We start from the raw sequence: 23,632 nt of genomic DNA on the forward strand, positions 1-23,632 counted from the left end.
AGTTAAGAAGGCACGTGTCATTAGTGACTGAATAACTAGTTTTCTTAAAGCTGGGTCTGGAAGCAACATGTTCGGAACATGGGATTTTAGGATAAGTAACTACAATCCCTCAGTACTTCATTTCATAAATTGAGTAAACGATACAAATGCCCTATAGCCTTTTAGGGCAGGTGATGATGTTCGCGAACATGCTAACAAAGCTATGAAAAATACAAACGTAAATAATACTGAGATCTATTTTTGGTCCTTCAGCTTCTGACCAAAAGATGGTGAAACTCTTTTCAACATCTGGCGCTATGCATCAAGAAAACTTCTTTCTCCTTGACATCTCCTGCTTCGGCCTCCCAAGCAGCTGGGACTACAGGCATGCGCCACTACGCCCATCTAATTTTTGTACTTTTAGTAGAGACGGGGCTTCACCATATTGGCCAGGCTGGTCTTGAACTCCTGACCTCAGGTGATCCGCCCACGTCAGCCTCCGAAAGAGCTGGGATTACAGGCATGAGCCACCACACCCAGTGGATAGATTTGTTTTCAATATGAGTTTGGCTACCTCAGAACAGGAGCCATGACTGCCACTGACAATAGTTACTTTAGTTGAATAATTTTCAGAGTTCTTCAAAGCGAGAAGTCAAGGCTTTGGATGATAATCCTTTTCTAGAGTATAATGTACTTTTTTTGAGACAGAGTTTCACTCTTTCGCCCAGGCTGGAGTGAAGTGGCATGATCTCGGTTCACTGCAACCTCCGACTCCCGCCCTGGGTTCAAGCAATTCTCCTGTCTCGCTTCCCAAGTAGCTGGTATTATAGGCACCTGCCACCAGGCCCAGCTAAATTTGTATTTTTAGTAGAGATGGGGTTTTGCCATGTTGGCCAGGCTGGTCTCAAATTCCTGACCTCAGGTGATCCACCTGCCTTGGCCTCCCAAAGTGTTACGATTACAGGCATGAGCCACTGCTCCCGGCCGTATAATGTACTTTTTGTTTTTTTGTATTTTTAGTAGAGATGGGGTTTCACCATGTTGCCCAGGCTGGTCTCGTACTCCTGAGATCAGGCAATTCACCCACCTCGGCCTCCCAAAGTGCTAGGATTACAGGCGTGAGTCACTGCGACCGGCCAGTACTCTTGACCACTAGTTTTAATACATGACAAACACTCTTTTAGGAAATGATTAGAAGCTCCAAGAATCATTATTTAGAGAATACTTTATTAGTTTCTGTAATCAAACCCATGTAGATAAGACCTTACATATTTAATACAGTGCGTTACCCCTGTACAAATGGAAAAAATTAAGTTTAACGTTTCTAGACCAATATGGCTGTTAATTTCTGTACAATGCCAACTCAACACAGTAAACTGGGATACTTTTTCCAAAGTTGACAGCACAGCTAAAGTTTCCAAAAATTCAAATTATATATATATATGTATATATATATATATTTATATAAAAAGACCAATAGCAGTATGTTATGCATCAATAGCAGCAACAGCTTTTCCAGGTTCTGCAGTCATCTGAATAAAATTATAGAGACATCCAGCACACTCCATTTAAAAAAAAAAAGGGGGGGGGGGGGGGAAGGTAAAAAACAAAACCCCAGAAAATTGCAAAGTTCTGTTACTGTTGTGGTACCTGGCACCATTTTTTAAAATTAGCTTCTGAATCATCATCTGGAAATAAAACATTCTAGAATAACATCATTAAAAACAGCTCTGATAAAGCACGGTCACTACTACGTATCATAAAGCAGGTACAAGATATTTTACATTCACAGAGGTATGATACAGTACTGTCCTATATCTATAATACTAGAGGATACAATTAAAAAGGCATTATTTGAGACTTGATTCTACTTTTCCAGCAGAGGGCCCAAAGGATGGCATGACACAGCTCTGTAAAGAAATGCACCTTCTTAGGATTTCCTTTAATTAGTGGCACAGTTCTAGGTACTCACTGTTCTTCATAAACACCAGCTAAAAACTGGTTTAAAAAAAAAAAAAAGAAAAAAGAAAAAAAGAAAAAAAACCCAGAACCATGGGATTCATACAAAGATGACTGAGTGGGGCAAGGAAGACTCAACCTAACTAGCATTTTATCAAATCTGTCATGTTTGAATGGTGAGAGCTCCATGGAAGAAAGGAGATGCTAACTAGCGCTTCAAAGCTTCGGACCACAACCAAAACAGCATCATTTCAAACAGAAGCAGTAGCCAAACACTGCTCACTGTGATATGGTTCAAGGATGCTGATATCAGTATTTAATCATCTGCTCATTCATCCAGGAAGAAGGGGAGATCAGTTACTACTGTACTTTGATTGTGTTCAACTCAATCACCATGTTATAAAAATAGCAAGCTGCCATAATAAAAAATAAGGCTCCTCTATCCAGCACCAGTTATCTTCAGTTCTTCACCTCCAAGCCTACAAATGCCATAACCATATCCAAAGAACATAAGGGAGCAAAAAAACCGCATCTGATGTATTAGCTGGGACCATCACACTGTTCAGGCTGAGCTATTCCTCTGCTGTGTTATTTTCCTTATATTTTTGGTGTTTCATCTAATCATAAGGATTTTTAGGTCTAAATTATATGCACTCAAAAAAATGGGTGCATATATTTATATATAAATTCTGACTGAAGATGTGTGGCCATCAACCGAGCGAGCGCATGTTATATAGTAGGTACAAGCTTGCAAAGCCTCATTTTTACTGGTACAGCAGCTATGTGTCAGTGTAAATTGCTCCTATGTCCCTTGTATATCTCCAAGCTCTGAACAGGATAATGTCACAGACCATTTTGCCCCTTTGGCTGCTGGCATTATCTGACTTAATTCTCCATGTTTTCCCTACCCCCACCCCCAATCCCCTGCAATAAACCATAGCCTTTAAGATTTTGTTTCTTCGGTTTTGATCGCCTGAGGTTTGATTGGTCCAGTTCTAACAGGTTTGGTGGCTATGGAGGGTGCAGGGGGTGGCTTTTCTTCTACTTTTTCCTGACAGACACCAGGAGGGTCGGTCAGTGTTTCAGGAGGTTTACTTGAATCACTGTCCACTTTCTGGGCTTTGCCTCCTATCTGTTTGCTCTGTTGCTGTTCAGAGAAGAACCGTTGCGTGGACTGAAGAACCTCTGCTCTCTGCTTTGCCTTAAAAAATAAGAAAGAATAACTGAAAATACTGCAGCATTACCAAAGCCTGTCAAATCAATCTTGGTTCAAATTCTTTTACCAATCACAAATCAGTTTTCCCCACACTGGTTTGGCCAAAGCCAAAAGGTACCTCATTGATCTTTGAGCTTTTAATGCATAGATTTCTTCCTATTTTTGAAATATTCCATGTGATTTAAAAAAAAAAAAAAAAAAAAGGAAACCACAGGACCACCTCCCACCACCTTTTCAAGGTTTGCCCTCTCATAAAATAATAAAATACAAATTGCTGCTGATTTGTATCTTCTCTGGAACAATAAGCTTATTGATATTACATTTTATTTAGGGAACCTGCTTGCAAATCTGAAAACATACATGTAACACTTAAAACTTCTAGTTATCAATATGTGGTCTACAATAAAATGAAAAGGAAGCACTTATATTGTGGCATTACCAACACCTAGGACCAAATGTCTTGTGGCTGAGTCCTCTTCCCACAGCTCTCTTCTGCAGGGGAAGAGCATCAGAAATTAGTAACTACGACTTCACTTGATCACTAAGTTCTGATAGCTCCTACCACATTCTGAGCTGGTAAATAATTTCTTAGTTTTGACTATGTGCCCCCAAAAATATACTTACGTCAATCTGTAAATTTTACCACTGTAACATTCACAATTAAAACTTAACTTTCCATCCTTCTTGCATATAAAAAAAAAATGCTTCATGTTCTACAGGTAACCTGTACTATCCAAAGATCTGAAGCAATTTTCAAGAAGCTTGTACCCTTTCCCACCCCATTACGATTATAAAGCTCTAATGTTATTTCCAACATGGGAATATGTGAAAATCAAGAGCCAAGGAGCCAGAAGCAGAACTGGAATCCAAGGCCAAATAACTTCCGAAGATTTTTACTCACACTGGTATTTCTAATTATAACAAACAGATGGAAATCCTAGGCATACAGCCTTAATAAAAGTAGATAATTATTTAATAAAAGTTTTGCTGCTGGGTAGTCTTTAAGGATTACTCAGGATCAGAAACACTAGGGATGTCGCCCCCAGAAACTTTAATCAATCAATCCATCAATCAAATTTTCGAATAGGATTATCATAAACATGTTTCTAATTCAGAGTAAAGCATTACTATGCACATTTCCCTGTTTGAAAGCGGTAAATCAGTCTGAGCATATATAGTGACAAAACAGGGAGCCAGAAGCAGAACTGGAATCCAAGGCCAAATAACTTCCGAAGATTCTTTACTCACACTGGCCACCTATTTCTAATTATAACAAACAGATGGAAATCCTAGGCATAACAGCCTTAATAAAAGTACTCAGATCTCCCTCAAATATTTATCTGATAACAATGGCCACAGTTTACAGACATTCTCAAAAAGAAAAAAAGTTTAAGAATAGAAAATGGGGAAGTCTATAATAATTCATATTACTTCTTTGCTATTCCAAAAAAAATTTTGCATCTAACCTAGAAAACTTCAAGCACTGGGACCCTTCGCTGAAAAGTCAACTCCTTAAAAAAAGTTAAAAGGAAAAGGACTCAAATTATCAGAGCTGTGTGGGGAATCTTAAAACTATTTCTCTTGTCTGCTTTAGAACTAAACAATTACTATGTCTGGCTATAAATCGCAGACTATCTTTATAAAATAAATTTATTGTTAAATTCAGAAACTATTTTTTATTAAAAACTGTACTTAACTGGCTAACATAAGGCAAGATCACAATTTATCCAGATTAGCAACTATTTTTAAGTCAATAATACTCATTTCTTAATTATATCTGCCCACCTGGGGTGCAAACTGTGTAGGAAATGGTTGTGTCATTCTCACAGTGGCAGGGGCTGACTGGAACTGCTTCTGGTAGACAATGCTGTTCATTTTGCTGGACTGGCTGTTCGGACTTGTAGAAGTAGCCCTTGGGAAGAAGCCGTTACTAGTCAGTATAGTAATACCAAGTAAATAATGCTGTTAGATTTTTGCAAACACTGTTCTTAGTATTTTCATCATACTTGGTAGTTGGTAAAAATTACTGTGATGAGTTACCAAAACATTCTGGTAGAAGAGGGACATTGGAGGAGCAGAGGTAAGAAAGGATACCAGTTACCAGTTAAGATTGGCTGGTTCGAAACCAGCTTGGACAATATTTTTTAAAAAATTAGCCAGGTTTGGTGGCACATTTATGTAGTCCCAGCTACTCAGGAGGCTGAGGCAGGAGGATTGCTTTAGCCCAGGTGTTTGACATTGCAGTGAGTTATAATCATGCCACTGCACTCTAGCCTGGGTAACAGAGTGAGGCTCTGTCTCAAAAAAAAAAAAAAAAGAAAAAAAGATCTGCTCTGTAACGAAAGAATTTACTTAAAATATAGTACAATAAACACATTTCAAATAATTTAAAAGCTTAACATTTTAGACAAAACTATCAAAAACAATGTCTTAATAATTCCTTTCCTGCTTGGAAAAGGGATTATGTCACACAGGACTGATAAGTATTTAACAAATAGTGACCAAATTGGAATTTCTTAAGCAAATTTAAATGCCCATTTTACCGGAAGGGACTAGATGTTGGTGTGGTGCTTCTACCAGCGATTGGAGGTGTGCCTGGTTTTATATCAATGCCACTTCCAAAGGCTTTTAGTTCCATTTCAGACATCTGAGGAAAAGCATAAAATAAACTTAACATTTCTTTAATTCCATAAGCTAAGTGCTGTGTTTACATGTCCTATATGTGAAGACGTAATCTAGGAAAAGGCAAAAAACCTTAGTACAAAACTCCTATAGTCAAGTATTATGGAATTATCAGACCAAAGAGACTTGTAATAAAATAAGCCCAAGAGACACTATAAATCCAATTCTTCCAACAAATTTGTGAATTCTTTGTTATTAGGTAAAAACTAGATGGGGCCAAACACATTAAAAGTAAACAGATAAAATGTAAATACACTGGGGTTTGAGATTTGTTTTGCAGGGTGGTAAAAACCGACACATTTTAGTTTTTTAGATAACACAAATGTATAGATCGGAACACACTACCTTAAATTCTCAAACAACCTGTGCAAATGTCTCTTTACTTACTTTTCCTGTGGTTGCAATCATGCTATGCTGTGTTCCAGCAGGAATTAATCCTCTGAAAGGCTGGCTTACTTGTGCAGGACGGCTCAGACTCTGAGCCTGTGCTTGGGGAGTGGTATGCTGTAATGGGGGCTGAAGAGTCTGAGGCAAAGCAATTAGAGGTTGCCCTGTAGATCCAAAATTAGGCAAGGAAAGCTGGGATGCTGGTAAAGGTACTGTAACCTAGAAAATAAGTAAAGAGAAACTGAAGCAATTTGTTTCTGTTTACTGCAGACATACTCATACAACTATATACAACTCTTCAAATACTTTTGAGTAAGATTTAAAATAGAACACATCAGCTGGGTATGGTGGCTCATGCCTGTAATCCCAGCACTTCGGAAGGCCAAGGGGGGCAGATCACGAGGTCAAGAGATCGAGACCATCCTGGCCAACATGGTAAAACCCCATCTCTACTAAAAAAAAAAAACATACAAAAATTAGCTGGGCGTGGTGGCGTGTACCTGTAGTCCCAGCTACTTGGGAGGCTGAGGCATGAGAATTGCTTGAACCCAGGAGGCAGAGGTTGCAGTGAGCCGAGATCGCACCACTGCACTCCAGACTGGAGACAGAGCAAGACTCTGTCTCAAAATACAAAAAATAAAATAAAATAAATAAATATAACACATCCATCTACTAATATATTTCACATATTTCTTTTGCTTAGTGACTACAAGTTGAGTATCTCTAATCTGAAAATCAAAATCCAAAATGCTCCAAAGCTTTCTGAGAGGCTGATATGACACCACAAGTAGAGAATCTGACATCAAGTCCGGGCACGGTGGCTCACGCCTGTAATCCCAGCACTTTGGGAGGCCAAGGTGGGTGGATCACTTGAGGTCAGGGGTTTGAGACCAGCCTGGTCAACATGGGGAAACCCTGTTTCTACAAAAATAAATAAATAAATACAAAAATTAGCCAGGCATGGTGGTGGGCGCCTGTAATCCCAGCTACTCGGGAGGCTGAGGCATGAGAATCGTTTGAACCCAGGAGATGGAGGTTGCAGTGAGCTGAGATCGTACCACTGCACTCCAGCCTGGGTAAGGGAGACTCAGTCTCAAAAAAAAAAAAAAAAAAAGAATTCAACACCCCACCTCATGTGACAGATCAGTCGAAGTGCCACTGGTCAGAACTTTGTTTCATGCATAAAGTTATTTAAAATGTTGCTTAAAATTACCTTCAGGTTATATGTATAAGGTATATATGAAACAGGAATTTCAGGTTTAGACAGGCCCCACATCCCAAGACACCTCATTATATATACGCAAACATTAAAAAAAAAAAAAAAAATCCGAGACACTTCTGGTCCCAAGCATTTAGGTAAGAGATACTCAACCCTCAACCACATCTCCATTCTTCTATTAAAGGTACAACGTAGTTTAGTTAATGCTACTTGTAGTGAAGAAAATAGAAAGTGAAAGAATTAGAACTATCTTTGAATTTATCCACAGGACATGTCAAATAATCACAAAGTACATGGGGACACAATATAAGTAGTATTCACAATTTTCCAAACAGATATTTTACATAATGTTTTCAAGGCTGGTCAAAATGAGCTATGAGAAGAACAAGAATCTCTGTTTTCATATAAACACTGTATTTAATCTGAATGTCAATAAGATATTCCCGAATTATCACTCCCTAAAATAGCAAACAAAAACAGTTATAAGAAAATGACTAATGACTTGTTCCCCCACCAGCCCTCCACCACTTTTAAAGAATAAGCTAATGAAATTATTAGAGGAGATAGTTTTAAACGCACCATACACTTTTCACTGAAAATTATTATTGCATTCGTACACTTAAGAAAGTATTTGCCATTTATACTCGATCACACTCTGCCACACTGTTGTATGTATGCTAACCTGTCAGATGGGTCTTTGGGAGGCTTCTCCCTAGCACTAATGGGTAAGCCACCTAAATCACACTTACATGTAACTATATTCTGGACAATGGTTTTCAAAGTTTTATATTCATGGAATCCTTTGTTAAAATAGAATAAATAATTACACGGAAACCTAGCAGCCAGGTGTGGTGGCTCAAGCCTGTAATCCCAACGCTTTGGAAGGCCGAGGCAGGTGGATTGCTTGAGCCCAGGAGTTCAAGATCAGCCTAGGGCAACATGGCAAAACCTTGTCTCTACAAAAAATACGAAGAAAAATTAGCCAGGCATGATGGCATGAGCCTGTAGTCCCAGCTGCACAGGAGGCCGAGGTGAGAGGATTGCTTGAGCCTGGGAGGTGGGCTGCAATGAGCCATGATCACATCCACTCTGGCGTGGGTGACAGAAAAAAAATAAAACCCCCCAAACCAACAAAAAACCTAGAAGATGTAAAAATACAGGAATGACTGAAGTAGGGGGTGATGGTGGTGAGAAGAGGGGTGTCATGAACCTGAAACCCCTTCTACGTGGACCCAATGGAATTCTTTATGACATCTCAGTGAACAGTTTAATGACCACTCCTCCATCTTTCCTTCATGGTTCAATTTAAATTCCCAAACAATCACAAAAGCAATAAAAATAATAATAAAGAAAATTGAGGAAATTTACCATGCCATAGTTTACCTGCTGGAGAGCACTTGGTGACTGGGCAGTGTTATAAAAATTTGTCTGACCAGGCTGTTGTACTTGTCCAGAATAAAGATTTGAAGCCTGGGTAAGATTTGCTCTAGCCTAGAAAAAATTTTGTAAGAAAACATGAGTAAAACTGAAAAAAATTTCAAATTCAGAGACGGAGATTATGACTTCAAAGCAATGTCTAGCAATTTTTAGTATTAGATAAAATGAAAGGACTTTGTTTTTTTCATTGCATCTTTTAACATGTTTTCTTTTAAAAATGTTTCCTTAAAATGATCTGTGGCATAGGAATACAATGAGTGTGCACTGTTCTAGTTCCCTGACTTACCTGGAGAAGATGTGTGTCAATCAGCTGGGAACCTCCTAGTCCTGATGCCTGCCCCAGTTGATGTTCATACAATATGGGAATAGGTTGGGTATTTGATGTTTGCTGAAAGGCAAGACCAGATTGTGCCTTGGCAAGTTCTTGGTGTTGGACAGTTGGAAAGTTGTGAATAGCAGTCCCAGAAAGGACCACAGATGGCTGGGATAAACTGCTTTGCATAAAAGCTGGCTGAGATCTACATAAGGATTAAAGAGAAAATATTGTTAGAATCTCATCTGGAATCTGAAAATCTTAACAATGCAAATCCCAAATGACCCAATACAGTCATGTGCTACATGACATTTCAATCAATAGAACACATATATATTGATGGTCCCATAAGATTATAAGGAAGCTGAAAAATTCCTATCACCTAGTGACATCATAGCTGTTCTAACATCACAGAACATATGACTCAAGTGTTTTTGCTGGTGCTAGTATTAAATATAAACAAACCTACTACAGTCATATAACAGTGCAGTACAGTTATATACAGTACATAATATCTGATACTGATAAAAAGAATTATGTTACTAGTTTATTTATTTACTATACATTTTGTTACTTTAGAGTGTACTCTTTCTACTTAAAACAAAAAACTATAAAACAGCCTCAGGTAGATCCTTTAGCAGGTATTCCAGAAGAAACCACTGTTAACATAGGACATGACAGCTCCGTGTGTGTTTCTGCCCCTGAAGACTTCCCAATGGGACAGGATGTGGAGGTGAGGTAGATGAGAGTATATTGATGATCCTAGCCCTGTGTGGGCCTAGCCTAATGTGTGTTTGCATCTTAGTTTTTAACAAAAAAGTTTAAAAAAAGTTAAAAAAAAAATTTCAAAAAACAGAAAAACGTTAACAAAAGAAAAGGCCAGACTTTGTGGTTCATGCTCACAATCTCAGCACTTTAGGAGGCTGAGGTGAAAGGATTGCTTGAGGCCAGGAGTTTAGACCAGCCTGGGCAAGAGAACAAGACCTCACCTCTACAAAAAAATAAAAAATTAGGTGGGCATGGTAGCAAGTGCCTGTAGTCCTAGCTACTTGGGAAACTGAGGTTGGACAATGGTGTGAGCTCAGGAGTTCGACGTAGTGAGCTGTATGTGTCACTGCACTCCAGCCTGGGTGACACAGACCTTGTCTCAAAAAACAAACAAAAAAACAACAAAAAAAAATAAAGTATTTTTGTGCTGATGTACAATGTGTTTGTGTTGTAAGCTAAATGTTATTACAAGAGTCAAAAAATTACACTAAGTTGAGGTTGATTTATTAAAGAAAAATTTGTTCTTACAAATATAGTGTACCCACAGTGTACAGTGTTTGTAGACTCCACAGTAGTGTACAGTAATATCACTTGCCACTCACTCACTGACTCACCTAGACCAACTTTCAGTCCTGCAAGCCCCATTCATGGTAAGTGTGCTATACATGGTAAGTACCATTTTTAATCTTGTATGCTATCTTTTTATTGTACTTTTTCTGTTTAGATTGTTTAGATTTCTATGTTTAGACACAAATATTTACCACTGTGTTACAACTGCCTACAAAATACTAAGTACAGTAAAATGCTGCATGCATTTATAGCCTAATTAGACACAATAGGCTGTACTCTATAATAGCCTAGGTGTGGAGCTGCAGGCTATATCCACCTAGGTTCCTGTAAGTACACTCTATGATGTTTGAAAAAGGATACATACTTCAGAATGTTTCCCCATCACTGACACTTGGCTGCACTCTAATTAGCTCAGAAATCAAGAAAAGAGGCAGAGAATACAGACTGTGTCTAAAGCAACTTATTTCAAGATTTAAAGCCCTGTATACAAGGAAGCTTCACATGAAAAAGTCCTGTGAAAAGGCCTGTTCTCCCTGAGAAGTGGATTGCTCTCTCCTTTTGAATAGTGAGAATAATTCTCTTTTTGTGTTCAACACAAAGTTGAGAACAAAATCTCTTTTTCTCTTTGGCAACTTTCTAATTTATAGCACCAATAGCCCCAACTTTTCTTATTTGTATTTCATTACTTCCCCACATATATTTTTAATATAAATGGCCTAGCCTCAAGATCTTTATGGAATAAAGCACAGTAATAGCTCACGTCAGAATTACCCACAAAGATCAAGCAAGCAAACAAACAAGAACACAAACCAAAATCAAACCAAGACAAAACACACCCCTCAAAACAAAACCATAATGCCAGAATCTAACTCCAGACTTCCCTATCATCTCTGAGGTGGATGCCTCCAGTCTACACTTTTAAGATGCAGAGATAAAGAATAAGCAACTAAATCAAAAGTAGTGGGTTAAAGAACATTATGCTTTGTTGTTTTATTAAAACTGACCTATGTGGCAGGAACAAAATCCACTAAGAAAGAATGCTAGTCTAGGATCATAGCAATCTTTACAATATCTACTTATAATTTATGTTTCAAACACAAGGTAAGAAAATATGAATATACTGTTATAAACTGTCCTGTCTTTGTAGAAGCCAATTCAGAGACTCCCTAATAAATACTATGCTGATTAGGTTAAGTAACAAGCAAGGAATGTTTAGGGATAAAATAACTGCTTTCAAAATCTAAACCTGTACTTTCCAATGTGGTAGTCACTTGCCACAATTACATATGTGTCTTTTATTATATTTCTATTGACCAGGTCTGGTCTTAAAAAGTCTGTCTTCTAACACAATTAGTGAAATGGGGATTGCAAATATAGTACATTGCTACTCCACCTCCCATGGCCTGTGGAAGACATTACTAATTAATCACTGTACTCTTTTTCACAGTACTGAAAAGTGGTTGTAAACTTTTCAACAGTGTTTCAAGCAGCCAATACAATTAAAAGGAGACTGGCTTGTGAGGTTAAATCTAGCTGCTATTCCTGTGTCAGAAATTTTCAAGTTTTATTTTTAATATAAATTCCAAGATAATCCCAAATACAAGACTTTCTTTAGCTTCTAGTTGGGGCAAATAGTTTTACTTCTAATGGGAGAAAATAACGAAACTACCTCAGAGTAAGATGAGGAGGGAAGACCTACAACAGCTATATAGGTAACGACACAGGTGTATTAAATTTTACTAAAGTATCTTTAATCAAAAGGTAAAAATAAAAGCCACATTTATGAGGTTTACTAATGACTCAGCTCTCTGTTAAGAAAGTTTCATTAGCTGAACCTGGCTTCTCTAGGAGTATCATTATGGTAATATAAAACATACTGTATTAACTGATGACAAGTTTAATCTGTAAAGTATGGAAATTCTATCTGAACTCACTTCTGAAAACAAATTCCTAAAAACAAATGCACAGACTTCCTAAACCAAGTGTACTGAATGTAACTTATTTTTCTTTCTGATGATTTAAGGCCACCATTAAGAGGATGGATGACAGCTATGCCATGAGGCACTGCTCCTACTATCTGACTCTTACTCTCACTCTTCTTCCCTCATTAAATTGGAAACCAGAGACACTGAGGGTTGAATCCAGGCTCTGCCACTTTATGTATAACCTTAGGTTAAAACAAAACAAAACAAAACAAAAAACCCTCACCCTCTTCAAGTCCTAACATCCACATGTTAAATGAGGAGGACTTACCTTCTTCACACAGGTGGCTGTGTGAAGACTAAATTTAGTTAATGTATGTGAAAGGCTGAATAGCTATCATATATAAGGAAAGTTCAAAAAAATCAGTTTTCATTATTTCCCTAATTGCAAAGGTAACTTACAGTGCATCTGAGTGAATTTTTGGAAAAAATGCTTTCTTCACTACATAGCATATTTGTCACCATTACTTCCATGCTTTGATATTCTACCCCTCTCTGTTCTGTTATATTCCACCCTGTCCTATACCCCCTAACATAATGTAGTTAACTGCCATGCCTCAGCTTGTACATAGAGGAGATTCAGATATATATAATTGTTGGTAGCCAGAAAGCACACAGATTTTTAGGTTCTTTAAGCAGCTATTTTCTATAATTTCTAACAGTTTTGGGGTTGCTGTTGTTCACTACTTCAAAAGGTTTTGAAGGCTGACTTTCTTTAATAAGTTATGGTTGAAATTACCAGAGGCTGAGGTTCATGACATATAATCAACATGCTCAACTAGCCAATGTGGTTTATAGCAGAATCATCCTAGGTTTTTTTGGGAAGGAACAGTTATGGATTACGGCAAGGAGGATCAGTAGTTACAATGTTTTCAACATCACTACAAAAGTGACTTTTAAAGCATTTACCTATATGGTTGAAGTGAAGAGCTGAACAATTCCTGAGCCTGGGAAACAGCAGGTCCAGCCCCCAAACTCAGTTGGGCTTGATGCTGCCCTTGCAGTGGTGCATAAATAGGGATTGGAATCTGCTGAACTGAAGTTGGCTGCAATGCATTGAAAAAGTATGTAAACATATTATATATCAACATCATACAAATAAATCATTAACAATGGAATATAAAAATTTGAGACATGAAAAGAGTAAGATGAATACTATATATCAGCTCCATTTTAAAACAAAACTGAATGTAAACATCTAAATTTCCCTTTCAACCCACTACTTATTCTACATTGTTAATATTAGGCTCTGGTAAATTTGGGGAAATTTTAAAATTTTGCTTATAGAATATCAAGGTAATCATGCGTAGCTTGTAATTTCAGAGTCTATTATTTATGTTCCAAGGTAACTATTATAACCACAGAAATGCGAAGGAACAAACATAGGAAGGAAGAAGTCTTTGATATTACCTGAGAGAGACCTGGTTGGAAACCCTGTTGTTGAGCCAAGGATGGTGGAGCCAATCGCGCATGTTGGGTATTAAATAAATGACTTGTGTCCATATAGAAGGCTGGGATTTGAGCTGTAGACCGTCAGGAAAAACAAGCAGTAATAAGTGTCCTAATTTCAGAATTTTCCAAACAGTAAATAAAAACCAAGTTTTGTAGCAGATTCCAAATTAAGTGCACCCTCTGAAAATTAATACAGCCATGGAAAAACTAAAAACGTGACAAGAGGCAAACGTGAAAAGATGGAAAACTTCTAGTAGACAGGTAACTAGTACTTGTGAAGGCATGAGAAAAAATTTATATACTGCCATTGGGGTATAGATACTCAGATTTTGTCAGTGGTAAAATTTCACATAATCTACTAAAATTGAAAACGAATCTACCCATTGAACTGGCAATTCTACTCCAATTTTAAACCTACCTACTAGAATCTAGCAAAATATTTAGAGGATTGACATTTAATTTTAAAAGTTTGGTATCAATTCTAAACACATTTCTATGTATGTACATACTACTTTGTGACTTGCTGTTTTTTTTTTTTTTTTTTTTAACAGTCTCGCTCTGTCACCCAGGCTGAAGTGCAGTGGCACGATTGATCCCAGCTCACTGCAACCTCCACCTCCTGGGTTCAAGTAATTCTTGTGCCTCAGCCACTTGAGCAGCTGGGTGTGTGCCACCACGCCCAACTGATTTTTGTATTTTTAGTAGAGATGTGGTTTCACCATGTTGGCCAAGTGGCTCTTGAACTGCTGGCCTCAAGTGATCTGCCCGCCTCAGCCTCCCAAAGTGCTGGGATTACAGGCATGAGCCATGGTGCCTGGTTGACTTGCTGTTTTTATACAGTAGTATGTTCTGCAGAACTCCACATATTATAATGACGAGACAGCGTCTCACTCTGCCAGGCTGGAATGCAGTGGCATGATTATCACCTGGCTCAAATGATTCTCTCACCTCAGCCTCCCAAATAGCGGGAACTACAGGCATGTGCCACCACATCCAGCTAATGTTTAAAATTTTTTTGTAGACGTGGGGTCTCACTATGTTGCTCAGGTTGGTCCTGAACTTCTAGGGTCAAGCAATCCTTCTGCCTTGGCCTCTTGAAGTGCTGGGATTATAGGTATGAGCCACCATGTCCAGCCTATATATTGTTTTTAACTTGTCATTATTAGAAATAATACTGCAATGAATACCCTCACTTAACCTCTGATAGGTTAAGTGTATCCATATGAGATTCCTAGGTAAGAAACTGTTACTACAGTACGTATGTACACTTGTATCTTCCAAGACACTTTTAAAAAGAATTACGTCAATTTAGGCTGGGAGAGGTGGCTCACGCCTATAATTCCAGCACTTTGGGAGGCTGAGGAAGGAGGATCACTTGAGCTCAGGAGTTTGAGGCCAGCCTGGACAACATGGTAAAAAAACGCTGTCTAGACCAAAAATGCAAAACAAACAAACAAAAAAATTAGCTGGGCATGGTGGTGTGCTCCTGTGGTCCCAGCTACTTGAGAGGCTGAGGTGAGAGGATCACTTGAGCCTGGGAGATGGAGGTGGCAGTGAGTCAAGACTGTGCCACTGCAATTCAGCTTGGGCAACAGAGCCAGACATCATCTCAAAAAAAAAAAAAAAAAAAGAATTACACGAATTTAAATATTTACAGCAATGTACTTTAAAAGCCTTATGCTTAGCTGAAAGGTTAAGAAGAGACAAAAATAGGCATTTTAGTCTTCAATTTCTAAATTCCTTATATTCAAGCCTAAAAACATTACCTGCTGCAGACTGAGACACATAAACTTGTGGACTCTGTTGTTGCTGGGCAATAAGGGAAGGCATACAGCTTAACTGTGAAAAATGACTTGCAGAAGGCAGGCTGCTTGTCTGCAACTGCTGAGGTTTCACTTTACAAATATTTGGAGGGTCTGATGTGGTTGTAGATTTTGTGCTCAAAGAAGAGGTAGTGTATGTACCAGCTCCTATATTTGGGGAAGCAAATAAAAGGGAAAACAGAACAAATTTAAAAGTGTTGCTATTGCTCACAGTACTAACCAGAAACTGCAAAATTAATGTTTCTACCCATCACGTACTTATATACTGCTTCAGGCCAAAAGTAGATGAGGTAGCTTACAAAACAAAAGAGTAATTATCACCAAATGCAAATATGACTAGAAAATATGGAACAGTAAACAATAGAAAATTAAAACAAGAAACAAAACACAAAATTCATAAAATGAGGCCGAGAGCCTATATAACTGTTATAGTTTGGCCAGAAACGACTTGTTTTTTAATCATCACAAAGAAGAATAGGATACATAATCAAGAGCTTCATTCACTTATGACCATAGATACAAGGACACAAAAGGGAAAAGTGCTATCCCTTAGAAATAATTACGACTATACATGGGCCTTGAGAGATCTCAACTGGTCCTAAAATGCCACATATACTTAAGGCTGGATTTCTCTCTCCTGTAAAAACTGGCCCATGTTGAGGGCAGGAGTATAAGACCAGCCTGGGGAACACTGTAAGATCCTGTCTCACACAAAATTAAAAAATTAGCTGGGCATGGTGGTGCCTGTGGTCCCAGCTACTCGGGAGGCTGAGATGGAAGGACTGCTTGAGCCCAGGAGTTTGAGGCTGCAGTGAACAGTGATGACGTCACCACACTCCAGCCTGAGTGACAGAGCAAGACATCATCTCTTAAAACAAAAAACACAACTCCAAAAACAACCAAAAAAACAAACAAAAACAAAACAAAACCACCTGGTAGATAGTAATATCTTTAAAACAAATGAAATAAACTACTTAATAAGTAAATAGAATTATAAAACTTAGGTGTTAGGGTCCATTAGTTTTATTGATTAATGAGCTATTATGACTGTATTACTGGCCCAAAATGTCAATACTGGTATTTGATTAAAAAGTAATGTATAGTTATCATTATCTTCAGATGATGTTCCACCTGAGAGTGGACCAAAATTCAAGTGCTTCTATCCTTCTAGTAATTATCTACCAGTAGGATGACTAGGCAACAAGGGCCTTGTTTAAAAAATTATCCTAGTCAAGCACAGTGTAGGAAATCTAGACCTGGGGAAACAAGTTAGTTGGGTTCCAAAGAAAGAACTAGGAACCATTATTTCCAGACCTTCCTACCACACTCTCCTGTTTCCTTCACACCACCTTCACTAACCCCTCCATCTCCAAGTAGACTGGGGCTCAAGCTAGTCTAGTAAGCGTAAGAGAAGATGCCTTGTCAAATGAGTGGTGGAGGAATGCTAGGAAGGGTTTTAAAGTGAAAAGAGATATAGTTGGAACACAGTTTGATTTAAAATTTTAATGCAGCGTAGAATCACGGGAGTTTGTGTTAATACATACTTCTGATTACAGACAATATCAAAATAACTTGTATAACCCTAAGACCAGCTTTTTGGTAACTAAAAATAGCACGGTGGATTGGAATACTGAAAAGCAATATTGAATGAGAACGAGTCAAATTAATTTATATCACTGGAAAAGAGCTTCCTACTGCTTTGGAAGCAGATAATACTGAGAAATTAATACTTGAAATTAAATTTTTTCAACAGAAGAATCTTGGTTCTACATATGGTAAAAGGAAAAGGGTGTACTTTCTAGAGTCAAGCATTTTGGAAACACCCGTGTTTCTTGAACTGTAAGGCCTCCAAATAATGAAGTTCAGTGAAAAGATTATGCAATAGTGAAAATTTAAGAAAATCTAAGGAAAAAGAACAAGAAAAGCACCTTCTAACTTTGGGCACCAACGGACTCTCCTAAAAAACAAAATAAAACAAAAACCAAACCAAACTAAAGCCAAATCCAATGGATTACATCACTCAAATAGCAGAGGCTGAAAATTCTCCATCCCTAACTCTTTACCAGAAAATATGTTATCCCAACAGGTTTAGGCCAATAGCACCTTCAAATTAGACACAGATTGTGAAACATTTAAAAAAGGTGTGATTCTCTGTTATTTTTGAGCTGATCTAGTTAGTTGTATATACATAAAAAATGACAATCAAAAGGTGAACTTCCTAGAAAAATTTAGAGGAAAATGACACTTTAAAAAGCAATTACTGGCCAGGCGTTGTGGCTCACGCCTGTAATCCCACCACTTTGGGAAGCCGAGACGGGCGGATCACGAGGTCAGGAGATCGAGACCATCCTGGCTAACACGGTGAAACCCTGTCTCTACTAAAAATACAAAAAATTAGCCGGGTGCGGTGGTGGGCGCCTGTAGTCCCAGCTACACGGGAGGCTGAGGCAGGAGAATGGCATGAACCCGGGAAGCGGAGCTTGCAGTGAGCCAAGATTGTGCCACTGCACTCCAGCCTGGGCGACAGAGCAAGACTCCGTCTCAAAAAAAAAAAAAAAAAAAGCAATTACTGGCCAGGCGTTGTGGCTCATGCCTGTAATCCCAGCACTTTGGGAGGCTGAGGTGGGAATACTGAATACTACTTTTTTGGGAGGGCTGGGTAAACAAGAAAAGACCATAAAAATTGTTAAATAATGTAAGATATTTAAAGAAAGAGTACACAAAAAAGTTTTACCTGATAGTGATGTTGTAGGAGTGACTGAGGCAACAGGAATCTGGGGCATGGATGCACTTGAGAACGAATTATAATTGGCAGTGCTTGGTCCACTGGCACTACTGCTGACTCCAGTTGCAATTGGAGGTGCTGTGGAAGTTACTGGAGACCCCTTTTCCCTTACATTTGGAGAATTCTCCCATGCCTTGCGTGCAGACTCCATCTGCAATAAAATGGACATTTCTTATAGTAAAAAAATGATGTTAATACACAAAATACGTACTTATATACATGTATCAGTATTTAAGTGCCAAATATAATCTTTCAAAAACCACACACACACAAAGATATTTAAAGAAAATCTAAGACCCTAAGACCCTAGGGATTTCAGACTTTCCATTTGCCTCTTTATCTTTGCTCCATTACTCAAATTGGGAGTGTGAGAGTGGGGCTTAGTTATATTTCTACAGAGAACTTGTTGATGGTTTTAGAAAACAAGTCGGTGTACTTTAAAGTCACAGCTCCTGTATCATTTAAACATGAGCCCCTATCCCTACCAGTGAATAATGAAAGGCCCTTCCCAGTAAATATCCATTCTCTCCATTGTTTCTTTTTACTCCAATGCTTCTTAAATGGCAAATGGCAGGCATCTTTTGGTTGGCTGCTTCATGCTCACAGTGTCTTAAAGGCAAGGTAACAAGATAGGTTTTAGGCTTGGGTGCAGTAGAAATGCTTTTGTTTCACATCTAGATCTCAAGCATTTCATCTACCAGATGTAACCATTTGCATTTATGACCCCTGGTTTCAGGTGTCTTTTCTTCTCCTAATTTCTTAAAGGGCAGAAAATGGCCTTATTTCAATCTAGAGCAGCACTATTCAGTGGTTTTCAACAGATACATATGTAAGTGCAGATCAAATATGTAATTTTAAATTTTCTAGTAGCCACATTTAAAAAAGTAAATACAGAGATTATATATTTATTTTGAAAACATTTAATTTAACCCAATATTTATAATATTATAACTAAAACACTAATGAACATAAAATTGAGATATTTTATAAATGTTTTTAATATTAAAATTTCAGATGCAGTATATATCCAACATAATCTGTAAGATCCAGCTGCAATGACTTACGTGAGAGGAACTTTTTCAAGTTACATATTTAATACCACTTTGTGCGTCCTTAAAGTATCAGTTTCTAAAATTTTATTTTGGTTATAAGAATTTTGAGAAATAGAGGCTGGGCATGGTGGCTCACGCCTGTAATCCCAGCACTTAGAGAGGCCGAGGTGGGTGGATCATGAGGTCAGGAGTTTGAGACCAATCTGGCCAACATAATGAAACCCCGTCTCTACTAAAAATACAAAAAAAATTAGCTGGGCGTGGTGGTGTGCGCCTATAATCCCAGCTACTCAGGAGGCTGAGGCAGGGGAATTGTGTGAACCCAGGAGGCGGAGTTTGCAGTGAGCTGAGATCGTGCCACTGCACTCTAGCCTGGGCGACAGAATGAGGCTCCATCTCCAAAAAAAAAAAAAAAAAAAAAAGGTTTTTGAGAAATAGTACATAATTTACCCTGCCTTCCTTTAAAAACACACTATTCATAATTTAACCTTTTCTTAAGACTAATTGTTATCATTGGATATTTAAAATATTGGATATTTAAAATATAGAACACTTTTATATTTGAGAAAAATCTAAAATCTTTTCTTTTTCTCAAAATCACCTGGTTGATTTCAAATGTGTTTTATTTTAAAATAAAAGTCTTGGGGGAATTTAGGGAGTAAGCTATAACGTAATTTACCTGGACCATCTGAGATTTTGTGGTTTAGGGCAAGTTGACAGAGTACAATGTCTTTCATGCCAATTTTGTTTTACTAAGAACATATAAATTAAGTTATAGCTAATCAAACTTACATAACATATAGGCCACATGTATGTATACAGGCCACAGTTTGATTTGATTCCATTCCTTAAGCAGAAAGATAATTTAAAGTTTTTATTTTTGGAAATTCAGTGAAACTAAAAGTACAATTAGTTAACTATACTCATTTTTTCATATTCTGTCAATGATGTCCATAAAAAATTAACATTGTCAATAGGTTCTTGGAAACTGTGACTTTAAGCACAACAATGTATAATCAATATTTTTTCTCATAAACTTTAGAACAAGTGGCACTGAACCAAATGATGCTATTCTATGGATCCATTGTACACTGTTTTGCTTAAAGTTGCAGTTTCCATGAACCCACTGATAATAAGTAAGAATTTACTACGTAATATAACTTTTCTATGCTTTATATATTACTACAATAAAAAGGACATGGCAGAGGAAGTAAAAAATAAAGAAATCAGAGGTTTTAAGCTAATGCAATTTGATTTAAATTTAATTCTCAGTGTATATATTTCTTCTTGGAATGTTAAAAGCATAAGTGAAAGGCAAAGTTGAATAGGTATTCTAACGAAATCAATACTGGCTTAAAAATAATTAAAGATGACACTATATTTGCTTATGTGAAATTAGATTATTACCTTGCTAGTGTAATGACAAAAACCATATAAGTAAGACTAAATAAGGAACGCAGATTGAGACAATCATTCAAGCCAAAAGACAACAGAAAAGGCTGAACAGGAATTGGCAGTAAACAGTAAAGACTGGGCAAAGACAGGGATGGCACAAAGCAGAAGCTGTTGTCTTATAAAATTTTATGACCTCAAACTTACATTTGTTAAGCCTCTTACAAAGAAGTTGGGCAGAGAGGGGAGAAGATAAGGGGACAAAAGTAGTATGAGTCCAAAATGAATACTGGCCACACTGTAAAATAACAAAGTTCCTGTGATCCCAACTGAAGACCATCAAAGAGATTGTCAACCAGTGCAACATCAGGAAGCCCTACCATATTAGAGATTAAGGACTTGCCTGGATTATGAACAAAGGACACCAATGAGATAAATAGACTTAAAAAAATCTTCCCTTGGTCAGGTGTGGTGGTTCACACCTGTAATTCCAATACTTTGGGAGGCTGAGGCAGGTGGATTGCTGGAGCCCAGAGTTCAAGACCAACCTGGGCAATATGGCGAAACCCCATCTCTATTAAAAAAAATTTTTTTTATTAAAAAAAACCTCCTTTAATTCCATGTTTACACTTTTTTAAACGACTGACTACTCCAAAGATGAACTGATTTAAAACACTCTCAAACAACACAACTGTAAAAAAATCATTAACATAGCTCAAAATTACAATAGATTAAAAAAAGCCAAAACATTTTGACATCAAAAAGTGCTGAATCTCTTTTCCCTTCTTATTAATTATCCAAAAAACATCAACTGAAAATCTTCTGATGTCATTTATAAAGCATACGTGTTAATTATCTTCCCATAAAATAATCATACAATATTCATTCAATTCACACATAACTTACAGCGAAGACAAACAACATTCTTACTATTATCAGTACTTAATATTTTGGTCACAATCATAAAAACATGAAATTATAAGATTGCATTTTTTGTATACAAACCCATATATCCAAAAATTATTAAGATATCTGGGAGGAACTTAACACAAACATGGAAAAATACTCTCCTATATTTTTAAGAAAAAATTCACAAGCATAATAGGTCTCATTTTAAATATGAGGATATCACATCACCACTTAGTGGTATCAGAAGCTAATAAAACTTTAAGGTATAATTTGACAGCACTCTAATTCCTCAGCTTAGTATTGTTGCTTACCACATCAATCTAGTAAAAATACCACACGAATATTGTTAACTTATGTACCCTTGCATGCAACAATTAAGGACTCTTAGAGATGGATGTTGTACATACCTTGAAGGTGAGGCTGAAAGTAGTGGGAGGAACTGAAGTTAGGCTGGAGCTCTGTTGTATAGTCTCCCTCTTAGGGAGGGGAAGGGTGTTGGGCAGGGGCACCTGAAAAGGTAGGCAACACATATCACAATCTAACTATGTGTCTACTATGACAGCCCCATTAAAGACAATGCTAAGGTGTTCTAAGGGTAGTGTTTAATTTTCATCAGAGCTAACAGAAATATGTGATTATTTAAGAGTCACATTGTGTTTATAGTAGTTGGTAATTAAGGATATCTCAGATAAAACTTCTGAAGGGAAATTATTATCTGTCTTTTCATACGTAAATTGGCAGAGAGTCTGCACCAGATATAAGGTGTATACTCAGAAGGCAGTGCTTCTCATATTTTAATATGTACATAAATCACCTGAGGATGCTGATAAAATGCAGATTTTGATTCAATTGGTCTATGCTAAGGCCTGAAATGCTGGGTTTCAAACAAGTTGCCAGGTGATGCTGATGCTGCTGGTCTACAGGCTGCATAGCAAAGCTCTAAGGAATAAAACCTTCACCATATATAGGGCATCTACTGGCTCCAACCAAAAGTATTTAACATGACAGCAAAAATATAAAACATTAATCTCTTTCCTGCAATACGGTAAACTTTTTTATAACAAGATTCAAGAACAAAAGTAATCTTGGGAAGAAAGTATGGACTATTAGCACCACCTCATTATAATAAAACTGTTCTGCTATAGTAATAAAATTATGGCAAATATTGTTAGAAACTCTAAGATATTAGAAACTCACTGCCTTTATCTCTGGATCTTGGGACTTTATTATGTATTACGTTTTGGATGGTTCATTCAGTTGTTCAGTAAAAATAACTGGGATGCTTGAGAGTTTTAAGGTAATTACTTTGTGATACTATGGACTACCTAATGGAGATTCTTTCATACATGTTGAAAGCAGCTGTGCTATGATAATCCAAAATGCCACCTGCATTTAATCTTCAAGGCATTCAAGATACAAGATGACTATACTATTAATACTACTAACCAACATGTATCAGTTAAGACCATAAAAAAAGTGTATTAAGCCCCAATAAGAGAAATAAGCCATTTTCAAGTATAATTTAAAAAGACAAAAGTTCTATGTACAAAATGGAACCCCCAAACAGATAAGTGAAAGAAAAAAGGACATCTCAAGAGGTCCTAAATTTTTTCCCATGTAGGACATTTGTTTTTAACTCGACATTGAGTTCAGAATCACCAACACACTTGGCACAAGTAAGCAACACTGTGAAATCCTTTGAAACTG

At 37.4% G+C, this 23,632-nt stretch overlaps 1 protein-coding gene across 9 annotated transcripts in view; it reads right to left on the reverse strand.

Annotated features, from left to right (window-relative positions):
* Positions 1–1,186: 1,186 nt before the first annotated feature.
* Positions 1,187–23,632, reverse strand: part of PRRC2C (proline rich coiled-coil 2C) — a 103,837-nt gene continuing 81,391 nt past the window's right edge. For 5 of the 9 annotated variants that reach the window (XM_050767619.1, XM_050767631.1, XM_050767616.1 and 2 more), the window contains 11 exons: positions 22,333–22,434; positions 18,522–18,723; positions 15,731–15,934; positions 13,923–14,035; positions 13,422–13,558; positions 9,166–9,397; positions 8,811–8,933; positions 6,224–6,442; positions 5,698–5,801; positions 4,940–5,066; positions 1,187–3,139 (listed from right to left, as the gene is read on the reverse strand). In XM_050767619.1, the coding sequence (XP_050623576.1) occupies positions 2,882–3,139; positions 4,940–5,066; positions 5,698–5,801; positions 6,224–6,442; positions 8,811–8,933; positions 9,166–9,397; positions 13,422–13,558; positions 13,923–14,035; positions 15,731–15,934; positions 18,522–18,723; positions 22,333–22,434 (1,821 nt within the window). In that variant the 3' untranslated portion in view covers positions 1,187–2,881. Of the gene's footprint in view, positions 3,140–3,593; positions 3,647–4,939; positions 5,067–5,697; positions 5,802–6,223; positions 6,443–8,810; positions 8,934–9,165; positions 9,398–13,421; positions 13,559–13,922; positions 14,036–15,730; positions 15,935–18,521; positions 18,724–22,332; positions 22,435–23,632 lie in introns of all 9 variants that reach the window. The other 4 variants (XM_050767641.1, XM_050767622.1, XM_050767670.1 and 1 more) reach the window with 3 other exon arrangements.

The sequence above is a fragment of the Macaca thibetana genome, chromosome 1 (genome assembly GCF_024542745.1).
Source record: "Macaca thibetana thibetana isolate TM-01 chromosome 1, ASM2454274v1, whole genome shotgun sequence".
NCBI lineage: Eukaryota > Metazoa > Chordata > Mammalia > Primates > Cercopithecidae > Macaca > Macaca thibetana.